Below are 17,007 nucleotides of genomic sequence, written 5' to 3'. Positions count from 1 at the left end.
CACAGGAGGGTCTGAATGACCTTTACTTTTGAAAAATGAATTGATTGTTTGCCTTTTGTTAATAATGAAAACAAAGTGAGAGGGAGAGCACTCACAGACCGGACACAGGTAGATGACATCCCACGCAGAATTGTCCCCATCCCATGTTGTTATGATGAAGAGAGCTGTCCACTCTCTATCTCAAACACACACACAAACCACTTCTCACCTTCTTCTGGTGTTTCATATGATATATGATGATAACTTCTTAAAACAAAACAATATTTATCAAGTCAACTTTTAGAAAATTTCCCAGCACTGTCTCCAAAAATGATCGCAAAACACAACTTAATGTTTACACAATGGGTTAATATGTATGAATAAACATAGATGCTGGATCTGATACTAAAGGTGGAAAATACAGGTAACCTTTTACCTTTTAACATTTTCATGCACAATAGATTTAACTCAAATAGAGAACTGAACAACTGGAAAATGGTGATATTGTTATACTCCAGACCTTTTGTACTGCAGAGGACAGGCAGTGGTTAAGTACAGTAAGTGCCAGGGGTGACTGTAGGTCACGCACACTTTCTGTAGTCTGCCCACCAGCAGAAAACAAAGCTGCAGAACCACGAGGCTTGGCTTAGCTCCCATGTTTGGAGTCACAACCCATTTCCCTTCCCTGATTCTATAACGGGGGTAATTTGAGCTTCTCCCAGAGCAGCCACTGCTAATTTCTCCCTCCTTTTTACACCAAATTGGGTGCGTCCGTTCAGCAAAGTGGCAAAGCAAGGTAGCAGGAGATGCTCATTATTAAAGCTGATTAGATTTGGCTACAGTCACACACAAACACACAACACAACAGCTGTAATAGTAGAAAATATGATATACATATCGTCCTGTGAAGCATCTTCATCATTTTTGAGATGTATTCTTTCAAAATTTTGTACAAATTCAGTCCAGAGTATTAGGGCTGCACCGATTCCACTTTTTTTCAAATCAAATACAAGTACTTGCAGCACTTGCAACAAATTTGATATACAACATGATGCTGTTGCTGACATTTTAACATTCAGCGTTGTGTTTTCTTGACCAAACATGTCACTGCCACACATTTCACTTAGATGTAGCTTGTAACACGTTCAGTGGATTTCAGTACCACACAACATACAGCTGTAGCAGAGCAACTAAAATTATATGTCATCATATGTTAGTGTACTCAGGCCAGAGTGGGAAACTGCACTTTGTTAACCCCCCCAGTGGTTTGTCTCCCTGTCTTTTTTTATGTCCGGCCCTTTAATGTTATTCCAAAAAAATATCAAGGACTATTTTGAAAAACCCTGTCACTGGTAATACTCGATAATTTTGTCTGTTACATGAACAGTTTTTTTTAAATCTGGTGAAAAACAAAACGGCCTTTATTTCCTCTAAAAAATTGAGTTAAAATGATGAGCTGGAGTGAAGGGAATTATTACTGTTGAGTCTATTTTCTTTTAATGAAGTACTATTTCTTACCAACAGTCTATTAAAGATAATGGGTGATGTTTTGGTAAAGGCTGCTTTGTGGCACAGATTTTTAGCTGTTAGGATGTCACTTTAGTCTGAGTCCTGCATCAGGCTGGCAGCTGGAAATATTGACTGTGACTCAATAAGAAATCATGGGCTTCCCCCTTGAGATCGTATATTTTCCACTGCTGAACTGCACTGAAAAAATCTGTCCGTCAAATGTTTCTTAAATTTTGTATATTTTTTTTCTAATAAGTGTTTTTGGGACATTGTCGGACATTTCTTTATTAGTGAGTTGACAGTAGTGACATAATGGGAAATGAAAATGAGGGTGGAGAGATGGGGAATGACACTGAACAGACCCAGGGGACATCGTGGTTCATGGTCAGTGCCATAAAACCCCTGGGCTTTCAAAGGTGTCCCTAATCTAAAGTCATCTTCTTATTCAAATTTGGGGAAAATGCCAGTGGATGTATGAAGTAGTTTTCTTAGTCATTTTATTGCACACAAATTGGAGTCCTGTGAAATTAAATGAAATCCAATGGTGTTATCTTTATTATTTTCACTTAGTTCATTACATTTGTTGATATTATTGCTTTTACTGTAACTTTTCAACTCTGTTCTGCAAGATTTTTCAGGTGATAGATGTAATGGGAACAGATGCATTTTTATGCCTCCGCACTGGCAACACCCAGAGCTGGAGGTGTATTGTTTTCAGGTTGTCCGTCCCTCTGTCCATCCATTCTTTTGTTCCATTCTTGTGATTAAGATATGTCAGTAATGCCTCAACGAAACTTCTTCAACTTTGGCACAAATGTCCACTTGGACTCAAGGAGGAAGTGATGAGATTTTGGTGGTCAAAAGTCAAAGGTCAAGGGCACGGTGGCCTCACAAAATGCAGTTTTGGCCTTGTGAACGCTGAATGCAATATCTCCGTAACACTCTGAGGAAAATTTCCTAAAATTTGGTAAAAACGTTCACCTGGACTCACGGACAAACACATTAGGTTTTAATGGCTAAAGGTCAAAAGTTAAGGTCACAGTGACCTCATGAAATATGAATTTGGCATTGTGAATGCAATATCTTGAAAACTCTTCAAGGGAATCCCTTCAAATTTAGCACAAATGTCCACTTGGACTCAAGGACAAACTTATTAGACACTTTTTAGCCATTACTCAAGACTTCACACAACAATTATGACAATTTTTCACGCATTGGTTAATATTTTATATGATAAACAGGGATGTAATCTGAAAGCAGTCTGAGTGGTGGAGGCATACAACCACGGGGCGGTAATTCTAGTTCAACCATATTAATTTGTTCAGCCCTGTGAAAGGCTTTCTGGTCAGGATATCTGTATTGAATTTACTTTCTCAAAAAAGGCCTTGGAAGGTATTAAAAGATTTTAAAATTAATTTACAGAAGTCTTTGATATTTTCATGCCTTCCATAGAAGTGAGATTGTTGTGACAATGTATTATGCACACAGGGGTCATTTCAATCTCTTATGTGGTGTTTCAGGTCTTTGTTATACTGGTGTTAAACTTTTGGAAGCAGGGACAAAAAGTGTCTTATAATAATAAATGATAATGGGCCGCATTGTCCCTACTGGTTTCTTCATACTCTGGCTGGTATGATTGTGAAACGGGTATTAAAAATAGATTTATTTTATATTTTAAAAAAGTCTTTTAAAAGTCTGAACTTTAACTTGGTGAATGCTGCAGAATCCCTGCTGGAATAAAATTGGCTGATAATCAAATCAGGCTCGTGTTTGTTCTCTTCGTGGAGCCGTTTCTGATGCAGGCCCTTCACCGAGCTCAGGGCAATATACGGTAAATGAGCATGCACATTTCCCAAGCGGCCAGTATTTTACTCTCATTATTAAAAGTGATCGTAATTATCTACCCTCTGTTGGAGATGAGACACATTGAAAAAGGGGGGGGGGGGGGAGGGGGAATTGCTCTTAGCAGACACCTCAGCCTCTCATTGGTTCGCACTTTGCACACGTGTAGCATGTGTCTAGCTGTAGCGTGCACGCTGGTGGTTTGATGGAGGCTCTTGGGTCATTGCTATAAATCACATTTGAGCCAGGTCAAGTGCGCATCCAGTGCCACACCTTTGATATGAAGATCCTAAATTTACTCTTGGCTCATGTCACATACATCTGTCCACCAATCACAAGATGGAGATGGAGATTTGTCATGGTCGGTGTGTGTGTGTTGGGGGGGCAATACAGACATGGACTATAAATCAGACTGTGTGTGTGTGTGTGTGCACAGACGGAGTGGACGGCTATTGTTTAGTCTTGCTGCTAGGAAACAGGAGAGTAACACTGTGGTGTAATCGTGGATATGAACACATCAGTCATTCACCCAGGCTGTATCGGAAGGAAAAGCGAGGTCACCAGTCACTACAGGGGTGAGGAGGGGTGAGAGGATGGGTCCCGCCTCACCGTTGACCCCAGCTCTGCTCTCTGTCAACCTTGTCGCAGGTCCCGCACGCAATGGCCAACGCTGACGCCACCACGATCCTTTTCCACTCCGAACAATGGTGGTCGTAGAAGTTCACGGAGCGTTTTTCCCAATTGTTTCCTGTCTTTGTTGATCTGCTTCCTCACTGAGGTTATGAATGGACACAGAGGCCTGGAGCGCGGCCTCAGTAGCAGCAGACACTTTTATGAGACCAGAATACTGATGGGTGACCGGTGGAGGTCAGCAAGGCAGGAAAGAGGACAAACTTAGCTGCTAGTAAAGCTGTCTGCAGGGAAATAGAAGGTTATTATAGGAGGATATTGACTGAGCTTTATTGTTTTGGGATGGAAGTGACCCCTGCCATGACAAAACTTTGAAGAAACTACAGTTGCATTATGTTGACGTCACTGACTTGTGCTCAGTAGTGGCTTTTTTTTTTTTTTTTTTTTTTTTGTAGATCACTTTTCACCAGCCAGTGGTGTCTTCGGTGTCTCTGACATGTTGAGGCCTGGTGCGAGCCACTTTCGACAGCCCGGCAGAGCTCATGTATTCATTGCCTGTAGCGCTGCCTCTAAAACATGAACTGTGTCTGAAAGCCAAGCCAGCCTTGTCCTTCTCCCATCACATGAATCATTCCTACTGTTTCTATTTTTGTCACGGCCCCCATTCATTCCCTGTCCTCTATATAATTTTAAACCTTAAAGCTTGACTCCACAGCTTTCTGCACAGTGCTTTGCTGTTCACAGCAGCGACAAGTAAATTAAATTTTGTTCAAACTACAGCAAAGGTGGCCGAAAATGGAGACTCGAGCTTGTGAAAGACATTACATCCTTGCTGAGCGGTAACAGCTGTTCTGCTCGATGAAAATGCTTTCAAACCCCCAGATACGACAGACTTACTTTACTTTTCTCACAATGTGCAAAATGCATTCGCCGTCACATGTCTTCAATACCGCCTGATGTGATTTTATTACAGAACCACAACATCCATTCAGAGTTTTTGCGCAGCTTTTGATCAAACATTGTCCGAACACAATAAATACTGTATGTGCACATATGGCCAACGTGTTTATTACAAGGTATTACTAGGTTGTAGTCCAAAAGAAGCATTACAACACCAGCATGATATCTGAATTTCTTTATTTTCTTTTTTTGCCTCCACTGTGCAAGCAAGCGCTTCTGGACAAATATTCAACTATTTTGTGTCTGGTGAATTCAAAACTTCATATGTGTAGCCAGAAGCAGGGTTACAAAGAACTTCACAGTTGCAGAGATGAAGAAAAAAAAACTGTAGGAGCATCAATCAAATTGTCTTGAGCTGAGATTTAAAACACTCAGCAGAAATGTGTGGAAGCAAAAGAAAGAAGGAAAATAAAGCAGCTGTGCTGAAGCTGGGGTTTGTTTGAATTCCATGGCAAAACTTGAAATACAAACCAGCTTTAAGTGTTACCCAGCACTCGTTCTGCACGAGATGGCAATGTGTGAGACGACAAAAATGGCAGAAAACACGTCAATCGATCTTCTGTAGATAAACCATAAAACCCAATTAGTAGATCTTACTTTATATTGTAAATTCTTGCTTGTTTCTTTCGTAAAAGTTTGCTTTGTAATCAGCCATTAAAAGAGAAAAAAAAGAATCGAATGAGATCAGACAAATCTGTACAAGTCATAAAAATCTGCCTCCTTTTTTTCCCATCCTCGACAGTCTACTTTCTTCATGGTTCATTATGTAGAGTGCTATTCTACTATCCTAAATCCAGACCCCCTTATACACACACACACACACACACACACACACACACCATGAGTCCTTTCCTTTGAGCTGACTTAACTGCTCTGGCACTCAGTCTTGTGGAGCTGCACCCTGCGAACCCTCGCCGTTTAGCTACTGGAGCCATTCCCATGGAATCCCAGACATTTCAGGCATTTGTTAAAGTTGGGCCGACAGGCGTTTCTTCACTGCTGTAAGCGCTCACACTCACCATAGCCATTCGATTTACAACACCTCACTACTGTTTTGCTGCTGGTTTGATCAGACCCACAGGAAAATGTTTTTTATCTCCTCTCACAAGTTACGCAACTTTGTTCCAGATGTTTTATCAGTTTGTTTTGTCATTTTCCTATGAAATAAGACGCTTTCTGGGATTTGGGTAAATAGTGTTTGTGTTGTCATGGCAATCTATTGTACCTGTACCAGATTTTATTTATTTTTTCACTTGGCCAGTGATTGTGTGTGTATGTGTATGTGTTTGCCTCAGAACAAAATATCACTGTTGTTTAAAATCACCTCTCTCCACAAAATGGAACTGATGGCTCAGAGCCAAGTCTTAATATTTTTATTTTGTTTACACTCAAGGTTGCAAATGAATGATGAAATGAAAAACCATGATGCACTGGTTCTCCTTAACATGGTATTCTGTTGAAGGTAGTTGATTCAGGGACTTGGATGTTATTTATTTTGGCCTGAAAGGTTGTGAGTGAGTGTGTGTGTTTTTTTTTTTTTTTTTACCATGCTCTAAGGAAAGCAAAAAAATAAAAATAAAAAAATCAATTGGGAATTGAGTAGAAAATTCCATAGAAGATTTTCGAATAATAATAACTTTTCGAATAACTAATAACTAAGAATAACTTTGACTGTTATTGGCTGAATAATTTGAAATAGTTATCCTTGAAAGTGTTCCTTTGGGCTGTCTTCTTTCTGTGTTATTTTTGATGTGATGTTTACTACAGTCTCAAAGCGTCGCTATCTAACCAGCAGTGTGGCCCGAGTGCTACAAGTGATGTCACTGAAGTTATCGTTAGTTGAGGCTTAAGACCACGAGTCTGAGGGTGTGGAGTGAGAAATAAAGTGAGCTTGCTAGACCTCTGTAGCCCACTCCTCATCTATGTTTGGTCAGCTAAGCTGCATTAGCTGCTACTAGGATAACACACCAAACTATCTGTAGCTGAGTTGCATTGTGGGTAATGTAGGCACCAGGTTTTGATAAGATAGAAGGCGTGTGGAAGAAATAAGAAGTTATCTCTGGTTTTGCTGAGTCAGTTTTGATCCTATCCTGTTTTTTTTTTTTTTTTTTTGATGTCTGTCATGTGTCTGACAATGTTGATGGAGCGTGATGCTGAATCACTGGAGAACTCTTTTACAGTCGAAGTTCTCACTGGTCGCGTTTACTTTTCCAGATTTTCTTTTTATTTCACATAACCTGTTGTTGTTCCTGCCGTAGATATAAAAAGCAGCAATACCTGTGAATGTCCTTACATTGAAGAGACTCAAACTTCTTATAGAAGTGAATTGAAGGGACCTTACTACGTGTCTCTGATATTGCGATGAATTTCTCCTTGCTCATATTTATTTTTATTTTATTTTTCCATTTGTTTCTGTGGACTGCTGCACTCTAAGTGAGAATTAATAGCGTTGGTTAAAATTAAGATTTGAAAAGAGACAAAGGGGCGATGTGATGCTGCATTAATGACATGAATGGTTTTGAGGTCATGACACGTAGCCACAGTCATCCACAGAGGTAGTCATTGTTTCAGCCTGACACTGAGCCCTGGAAGGAAATGAAGATTCAAGGCTGTGGTGTGCGTCATTTGCCTGTTGAACGGGCAGCGTAATTGCCCATCAATGAGTGCACAGTGTTTATCATTTCTATTCCAGTCACGTACAAACTGGATATCCTGCCTTTAGATGACAGCGGTGGCAGGGTAACATTAAAAACAAAAAGTGCTCTCCCATGTTGTTTGTGTGTTTTTGTCCTATTAACGGAGGCCAGGGCCGGTTAATGAAATTGTTTACGGTTCCTGTTGCTGCTCGAGTCATCTCAGCCAAACCTTGCTGCTGCTGAGTCAGACCAGCTGACAGGGGGTTTACCGGGAAAAAAATGAGACAAATAATCCCAGGTCATTAGCCCCTGCTTTTTTTAATTACGCTTAGGTCACAGTATTGATCTTTTCCTTGACGCATTTCATTTAACTTTAATTTGAATTAGATTGATGACCGGTTGTTTCCATGTCTTTCATGTTACTCGTCTGTATTTTATAATATTTAGACGTCACAATAGTCATTTTCAGTCCTGACTGATATCTGCCTGTGTCCGACATGACTGAGTCAGTGAAATGAGTTCAGAAGAGACACTTGTTCATGCTGGTCTGGTGATCATGCTGTCATTTGCTTTAAAACAAATCATAAAATATCAAAAAAAAAGTGTCAGCTCAGATCAGGTGAATCTCATATCCTGTTATCAGTTTTTTAGTTTTGTTTTTTTTTTTCAGGGCTGCAACTAATTATTATGTTTATTATCCCTTAAAGTGTTAGTTATTTTAATCATTTCGTCAATCATGCATATAAAATGTTAATGTGCATCACAAGTTCACAGAGCCCAAGGCGTCATCTTCAAATTGCTTGTTTGAACCGACCAACAGTCCAAAGACATTTTGGATATACATCATTTACAGTAATATACAAAGAAAACCAGCAAATACTCTCACCTGAGACGCTGCAGTGATCAGATGTTAAGCATTTTTGCTTGGAAATTGAATTACACTATTAATCAGTTATTAAAATGGCTGCTTCGGAGTTAGCAGTTTTCAGCTCTTAATTCTTTTCCTTTCTGGCTCTATAAACAACCTTGCAGCTTTTCTGTCATCATCTGCACAATTTGATTCAGATGTTAATCTGGATTGTCTTCAGTCAATAAAGCCTGGGGCTGTTTGAGTCACAACAAAGTATTTAATTAATTGCGTAATTAAATGTCTTTGGGCGTGGTCAGTTATTTGCTTTTATTGAAAATTGAAGTCTCTTCTGATGGTTTACTGAATGCATTAAAAAAACATTGCTGCAGTGAATGAGGCACTGGTGCAGCCCTGCATACAGGTGGGAGAACTTGTACCAACAAGTCTGAGGTAACAAAATCCATGTGTGTCCAACAGAAACAAACGAAGTAGCTGGCTGGGAAAAACCGTTAGAAAGCACAAACATCAAAAGTTATGATTTACTGCACAAGCTTCAATTTGCATATGTACCTTGGTTAAAACTTTCCCCAGGTGGATACACAACCTGTATGCAGATTGGTTAATGAGCAATAACCACTGGTTATTATACCTAGATGTTGGATTGGTTGTTACTTCTGCAATTTGGGCAGAGACAATTAGTTGATAAAGCTCTTGATGGCCTGACACAAAGTTTGGTTTTGTTTGTTGAGACTCATCGTTTTCCTCTATTATATTGCAAAGCAATTTGAAGATGTCACCTTGGCCTCTGGGAACTTGTGATTAATGTTATTTACTCTTTTATGACATTTGATTGACTGTAAGGATTCAAAAAATTATTATTCCATAATGACAGTAATCATTAGTTGCACCTGTAAATGCATTTATTAATTTTTTTTTTTATTGTTGTTTTTTTTGTGTGTTTTTGTGCCTTCCTTCTCTTTCTGCATTTTCCCTGATTCTTGCATGATGTCATCGTCCCTAAATATCTAGTCAGCGAGTGCCAAGCAGTTTGTGTCATATTTGAAACACACATCAAACGTCACTGTTCACTTGTTTAATGTTTGGTAGTTTCTTCTGTACTCAAGTTGCTGCTCTTGTCAGTTGGTTCTAATCAAAAACCAACAGTGTGGAAACATTGAAAGATCACCATTTTCAAAAGCACTTTATTTGTTCTTACTCAGATTCTTCTCTTCTGGGCCTTCAGCAAAAACTTTCTTTCATAAGAAACTAAATACTACCCTTGTCATGGCCGTGGAATTTTAATTACCAACCAGCGCACCGCCACAGTCCTGTTTGGCATTTTGTAGGGTCTAATATGATCTCAACACAAAACGCCTGAATGTGCTGTTGTTTCATCACTGCCTTAAAAGGAACCTGGAAAAACTCACCACAAAATGATTTTAGGGAGGATTGTGGTTGATGAAAAGTACTGAGGCTCTTAATTTTCGGCAGAAATCCCTGAGTTTTAGGGTGCAGTGTCGTTTGGTTCAGTCCTTGCTGCTTGTATGAACTCATTACTAATTGCTTACTGGTGTGCATTTTAATGTTGGTCGACACAACAAAGATAGGAAACTCTTTGCACAGTTTGTTTGGTGGTTGCAGAACAGTCCAGAACAGCGGACAAGGAACTGTTGTGAACTACATGAGTCATTCCATGCAAGCGATGTGGATTCTTTCTGCCTTTTTGACACCCCACGTTGTCGGAGCTTGGCGTTTTTCTGGCAGGCTGCACAGATCTGTTTCTTCACCTCCCTTTTCCAAGCTGGCATCGCCCTGACAGGGTGTTTTCATCACTGTCACACTGTGGCCTGGACTAGTGTTGGTTTGTTGTTGTTGTCGATCTCTGGGATTGAGCGTCTCATTGTGTGGTTCTGCCCCACCTCATCAAAATGAAACCACTGCTAATGAGATAAAGAGCCAGGCATTTCTGCAGCATTATTCCTCAGCCTTCATGTGATCCTGCGCAAACTGCACGACAAGAGCTCAGACAGGCCCTGGCCAGTGTGCCAGAGCAACCAGCGTAAAAAGGATAAAGAGCTCAGAGACTCACATTCAGCCTCAAGACTGTTTTTTTAAAAGCTGTATCCAGTCAAGAACAGACCTAAGTCCAACTACTGACTCAGCACTTGCCTCCCAAAAACCCCTTTGATTTACTGTTGTCAAGTGATTTTTCTCTGCACAGAGAAGATAAGTAGTGGAGATGCTGACACAACAGAACTCAAGCTGAGGAGAACTAATTGACACAGACCAAACGGAGAAATGACCTCTGCTCTTTGTGAACTGCGTTAGCGGCAGGCTCTATAATAATGATTTAAAAAAAACTTGGGCTGTATTTAGAGATTTGCATGTTTTTAAGGAAAGAATGACAGACTTCCCCAAACAGCCTCCTCAGTGTCCTCCTCTCTCTGGGAGATCAGAAATGGCTTGGGGTGGCCCCCCGCTCAATGATCCTCAGGGTCTCAACCTTGAAAACATTTTTGACAAGCGCACAAGAAACGAGTCTATCTCCTTCAGTGTGGTCACCGTTGTTTATAATGTAAAAGCCTCCGTGATGTCTGATAGTGAATAATACAGCTAATTTGGGATCAACTACCAGCATTGATTTCAACTCAGCAGACGTGGCCAAGTCATCTGCTGGCAACGTGAACAGTACAAATCTTTTTGGACAGTGAGTGGTTTGTTGTGGTGCTTCATGAAAGCGGTTGCCCGCCTGTTCTCTCAGGTGGCACTCAGCACATCTCAGAAGCTTGACATCAGTCTCTGAAATGGACTGACCCACATTAACCCCTGTTTTTTTTTCCCCTTAAGCCTGCACCGATGCCTCTGTTGAAACATCAAACATGTACACAACATAATTATCTCCATTATCCGTTATTCTGACAGTTATTACTTGATTAGTCGTTTAGTCTATGAATTGTCAAGCAGAGACAAGACCAGCAAATATTTGACATTTCTTCTTCGTTGAACACTTTCAGTCATCATATTATTTTTATTTTTTCATAATAATCAAGCTCTCTGTTTCAGCTCGAATGCAGTTTTTTATATCCTATTAGATTTTCCCACATAATAAGTATATACATCATCATCATCATTCGTTGGATAGTAATTATAAAAGACCTGCTGCAACATTTGATGGATTTCACTCTAAAGTTATTATTTTTAAATAGTGTCCAATATATTTTTGGTAAAAAAAAAAAATATATTGGACACTGGACAAAAACGAGATTGCCAAAGTGTTTGGAATTACTTTAATGTTAAACTAATTTCAGTCAATTTGTCAGTTGTTCAAACACATCTCGATCCGGATGGAAAATTTTCTGCTGTTCCACGGCCAATGAAGTCAGTAAAAACTCCTAATAAGTTGTAGACATGATGAGGCATGATGCATCACCAGAGGCGCGGAGCTGCTCGGTTGTCTCAGCGGGAGTCTGAATCCACTACAACAGAGAGCACACCACGCTTCTCTCAAACAGCAGTTCTGAATAAAAATTCAGAGATTTTGCTGGAGGGCTGTGCTCGTCCTTCTGACCACCAAAGATTTATGTGCATGACAATAACAAGCCAAAAGTACTTAATAAGAACTACTTAATGGGACTTCATAACACCACTTGTGCTTTAGCTCAGCATGAAAGCAGCCGATTCGTGTTAGTGAGAGGACTGAAAGAGTAGTGCAGTGCAGCTCGCTTCAGTTCAGCCCCAGCCTGCTACTATGTGGCTCTCGTGTCGTTTTTTTTTGCATTCCTGCAATTGCTGCTCCTGTTGCTGTCTGAGTGGCTGGGAGGGAGGAGAGGAGAGAGAGGGAACACAAAGGGTTAAACCGAGTGCCTGTCTTCCTTGGAGATGGGAGAGGCCATTTGAATGGCTAGCTTCTGCAGCTAGCCAACACATTGGTTAAGGCTGAGGGTGGATCTGCTGCTGGGCCTGTGCTCCGGCATGGAGCCCTGCTGCAGGATCAGGAGTCACTGAGAGCAGACAGCAAAGCTTTTGTGTATATATGTGTGTGTGTGTGTGTGTGTGTGTGTGTGTGTGTATTTATATGTGTGCGCACATGCATTTGAGGAAAAGTTGAAGGGCAGTTTTTGAAATGAACTTTGGAGGTAGAAGGAAAATGAAATGATTTTTTTTTGTTTTTCAATGTGGAAATCATCTTCAGTACTGTTCGTAAATCCCATTGTGGGGCAGATTATTTAGACTAGCAGACTGACGCAGATAAAAGGTGGTTATATCATTTGTTTTTCTAGCACTCTGCCCCTTTAGCTTCCCCCTCTCACTGCCATTCTCATATTGCTGCTGCCCTCCCCAAACATACACCCTGCATGCGCTTTAAGAGCGGACCTCTGTTAATGTGAGAGGACACAGGGTCCATGTTGTTTTGTTCATTTAAGGGGCTGACCTCATGACACTAATGAAGCCAAGCAGTTTTGGACACATGCTCTCTGAGTCATGCTCAACAATAGAGAGGTGAGAGAGTTAAAAAGAATAACAGATTACTGAGATTCATTGTCTCTTATAATTTGGATGCAGCACCCAAATGCGGTTTTTGCTTTACGTGGCTAAATGTTTGTTCAGGCCCATAAAAGACAAACATGCTCACATATTTACGATCTGACCTGTAACTTGCCCCTAACCTCAGCCACTCATTATCTCCCGTGCTGCTGAACGATCTTAATCTGGCCTTCGTGGATGAGAAGCTAATCTCAGCAGCCAGGTCAGTGCGTGTATTTGCCTCTGAGAAGCCTCCATCTATCCTTGCACACTTGTCCTCACAGCTACAGAGACACAACAACACACACACGCACACCATAAACTGTGGTACACTCACAAACACACACCTGCCAGTCCTGATAGTTTGTTACATAACGCGTTTATTTACAGGCGGACACACATGCAGATGTATGCGTAAACCGCCAACCTAAAGACTTGTGTCTTTGTCCACAGTTGAACGTGTTTACGTCCCAGAAGCATCACTGAACCTTTGTCTGTGTGTTTGTGCGACTGTCAGGACACTGTATCTTTCTGTCAGTGTTTATTTTTTCTTCGTGCTCACAAGGAGCTTGTGTGTCCATGTTGCTGGAAAGAGGCCTTTGCTTAAATTTTGTTCAGCTACTTGAGGTGATATTGGGCTTGTTTACACCATGAGGCTACCAGTGCATCAGTGTTTATCATGTGTCATTGTAATGATGACGTACGATTATTATGATGCCATGAATTGCGACCAGTCCTGTATGACATCTACATCAACTGTATGGCTTCAACTAAGTATTATTTTCATCATCAGTTTATTTCTTTGGTATTTTTTGGTTCATTTATTAAAATTATTTCATCTAAATATAATGTTCATCATAGTTTCCTAGAGCTCAATCTCTCATTTTGTTCAACCAGCACTTTACACACCTCAAGATATTCAATTTACAGTTACATCAAACAGAAAAGCAGGAAATCTGCACAGTTCAGAAACTTGAACCGATTAATATTTGTAATTTTTGCTCAATAAATGAAATACGAAGATTAAAGTAAAAAGAAAAACAGTTAAATTCAAAAAGTCAATTTATTTTCTGTTGATTCAGGACTAATCAACTATACACTTTGATGTGGGATTTTCCATAACTAAACAGATGTTGTGATGTATGAAGTTATATCAGAAAAAGGTCTTCTTATTATTATGAATTTTGTCTGTGCTTCCCAGCTCTTGCATAATAGCTTTTGCCCAATATACAGTACTGTTTTTTTTGTAAGTTCATTGCACAACCTTCAAATCTACAAAGCCTCCATGAGGACAAGAAGGAAAGCCATCTTGCTCGTGTCTCCCTTGCAAAATACCGTGTCAAATCTTTTTCTTCCCTCTCTGTCTCACTTTCGCCAAGCCTTGGATAAATGCCAGTCTTTGTCAACCAGTGTTGGACCCCTGCTGTTTGTGTTCAGTATGCTTGCTGGCTGGTGGCAGATGGTCCTCTGCACTGCTGGCTGGTGCTGCGAGGATTGACTTGATTCCTGCTGACAGAGAAATATGACCATACGGGATTTCTGTGGAGTGAAATGTATAGAGACATGCTGTCATTGGGGACTCATTAAACTCACCTATGTCCTCTGGGCACCTGAAATGATATGTAGGTGTCTGAACGGCGATGAGCGCCTGTTTCTTGTGTCTCTCTTCCTGCACCTCAAACTGGACACTTCATACGTAACCCTTTCCTTGACATGACTCACCTCCCTCCCTAACCTGACATTGTTCCTCTTCTCCTCCCTGCAGTGTGTCCTGTTCAGTGCAAACACCAGGCCTGCACCAAGGACAACCAGTGCTGCCATGACCAGTGCCTGGGCGGTTGCCTGAAGCCCAACTCGGCCAGTCATTGCGTGGCCTGCCGCGGCCTCCAGCACAACGGTAGCTGTGTCGAGCGCTGCCCTGAAAACCACTTCACCTACAAGGGGTGGCGCTGCGTCTCCTTCGCCTTCTGCCAAGACCTCCACAACAGATGCAAACGGGAGAAGGAGCACAGCAAGAACCCGGACTGCCACGAGTACGTGATCCACAACGGTGCCTGCATCTCCGAGTGTCCCTCCGGCTACACGACCGTCAACTCCTCCACGTAAGTGGACACTCATGCCGGTCTGATGGGTTCTTAATGGCCTGAAGGAACAATGTTTGATCAGTGACGCAAACACAAACACACGTACACGTCAGGATTTAATCCAGAGCCTTTACAAACTGTAGGAGCTTGTCAAGTTGTTGTTTCTTCTACATGTGTTTAATTTCCCTAAAAACGTATTGGTTGAGGCTGCTGAAAATAAAAACAGTGTTTTAATTTATAAATGCATTTGACCTACTACAGACAGATTATTATTAAAAATACTCCCAGGTATTAGTAATAATTTGATTACTGTGTAATACCTGATAGGTGCGTTTGACCCGCAGACTCCGACCAAAATGGGGATAAGCAAATTGTTTCAGGGCTGTGATGAGTAACACAAACGGTAGGATGAAGAAATGCAACAAATAAAAAGTTGCCTTTATTTTGCGGGGCTCAAAGGATGTCATTTAGCAGTCCACTAAGAACAAATGATACGTTGTTGAACATTACTAGAACAGTAACTAGAGCTGCAGCAGATAGTTGATTCAAACAGCGGCTACTTAGCTAATCGATTAGAAAAGTAGTTGCATCAATTTTTCAGTTATCTCAGATTTGAAGCTTTTCTTTGTCATGTATCACAATTGAATATTGTTATGTTTTGGACTGCAGACATTTTTCACAGTGTTAACATTGCATAGACTAATAAATAACTTGAGAAAATAATCAGCAGATGAACTGATACTGACAGTAATTTGTTGGTTGCAGCTCTAATAACAACAACAGATCCCACCACCCTTCATAATGTTGAGAAAAGAAAATAACAAGAATTGAAGTGACTGAAAGAAAAATTTTAAATAGTGTATAAAAAAACAAAACAAAACCAACCTAGTTCTGCCTTAGTCACTGTGTTTTTTTTGTAGCACAGAATGACGGAGCAGCAGCTGAAGGTCAGACAGTGCTCTGTGCACCATGTGTACATGCACCTCTTTGTGTGTGTGTGTGTGTGTGTATGTGTGTGTGTGAGTGAGACTGCAGACAGCTGGGTCAATGTGGTGCAGCGCAGTAGGAAGCCTGACACATCTGTGTTTCTGATTTTGACTCTGTATCCATCTGCTGCATTTTTTTTTTTTTCGTCGCCCACTTGCTTCACAAAATTGAAGGATGTTTACCAACCGCTGGTGTCTGCATGGCACTGTGCGAGCTATGGGCAAATGTGCAAGTGTTCCCTTTTCTGTACATGTGTAATTCACAACCTGCTATGCATGTATCTTTATAGCTGCAGCCACACAGACTTCCCTCTCTGAAAAAGGGTGTTGTACTTGTGCTGACCTGCCAGGGACCTTCATCTCTTTGACACCTTCATTGACCGTGACAGGCCTGTTGATTAGTGTGGGCGTGCCGGCAAGCACAGACACTCCAAACGGCCCTAATCATTCTGCTCAGACAGAGGTTGAGACTGCGGCTGGATCGTTTGAGACTTGTTCTCAGTTTTTTACAACATGGCTGACTGGTGCGCAGTTAAACACCAGACATTCAGACAGACTGTCAGTTCCCTGGGGTGCTGTGCCTTGACTCCCTGTGGCTGGCTGTAAGGAGATAGAGGGTCTGTCTGGCAAGAAACTGCGGCAGCATAGTCCAGGCAGTTTGTCACTGACAACAGTGATGACAAGGAAAAGTGGCTGTTCTGCTGCTGTGGTGTTTGTGTCGTCATGTGTGTTTTCAACCTTAATTTATCCACAGAGGCTTTGCCAAGCACATAATCTCCATTTGAGCAACAGGCAGCTTCACATTCATGGAGTGACATTACTGTACGTTTACACCTGAGAGGTTTCTAGTGGGACTCTCTGAGCAGATCCAGCAGATTAGGGTGAAGTAGTAAGTTCAGGGTTTTAAATTAGTAAAAGACTCTAAAGGCTCCAAATAGTTCTTTGATTTATTACAATAAATCAAACATTTTGAATTGTGCAGCTCTTCGTATTTTTGAGTATTACAA

The 17,007-nt window shown here is 41.0% G+C and overlaps 1 protein-coding gene across 1 annotated transcript in view; it reads left to right on the top strand.

Moving 5' to 3' along the window:
• The window catches only part of insra (insulin receptor a), a 53,677-nt gene that overhangs the window by 14,488 nt on the left and 22,182 nt on the right, over positions 1-17,007 (top strand). Inside the window, exon 3 of the mRNA XM_071491765.1 lies at positions 14,696-15,032. Coding sequence (XP_071347866.1) covers positions 14,696-15,032 — 337 coding nt within the window. The remainder of the gene's footprint in view (positions 1-14,695; positions 15,033-17,007) is intronic.

This window comes from Trachinotus anak, unplaced genomic scaffold (assembly GCF_046630095.1).
Source record: "Trachinotus anak isolate AG129_WGS33_773 ecotype Australia unplaced genomic scaffold, CSIRO_AGI_Tana_v1 ptg000012l, whole genome shotgun sequence".
NCBI lineage: Eukaryota > Metazoa > Chordata > Actinopteri > Carangiformes > Carangidae > Trachinotus > Trachinotus anak.
The sequence above is the reverse complement of the archived record's forward strand: the minus strand, read 5'-3'. Positions and strand labels throughout refer to the sequence as shown.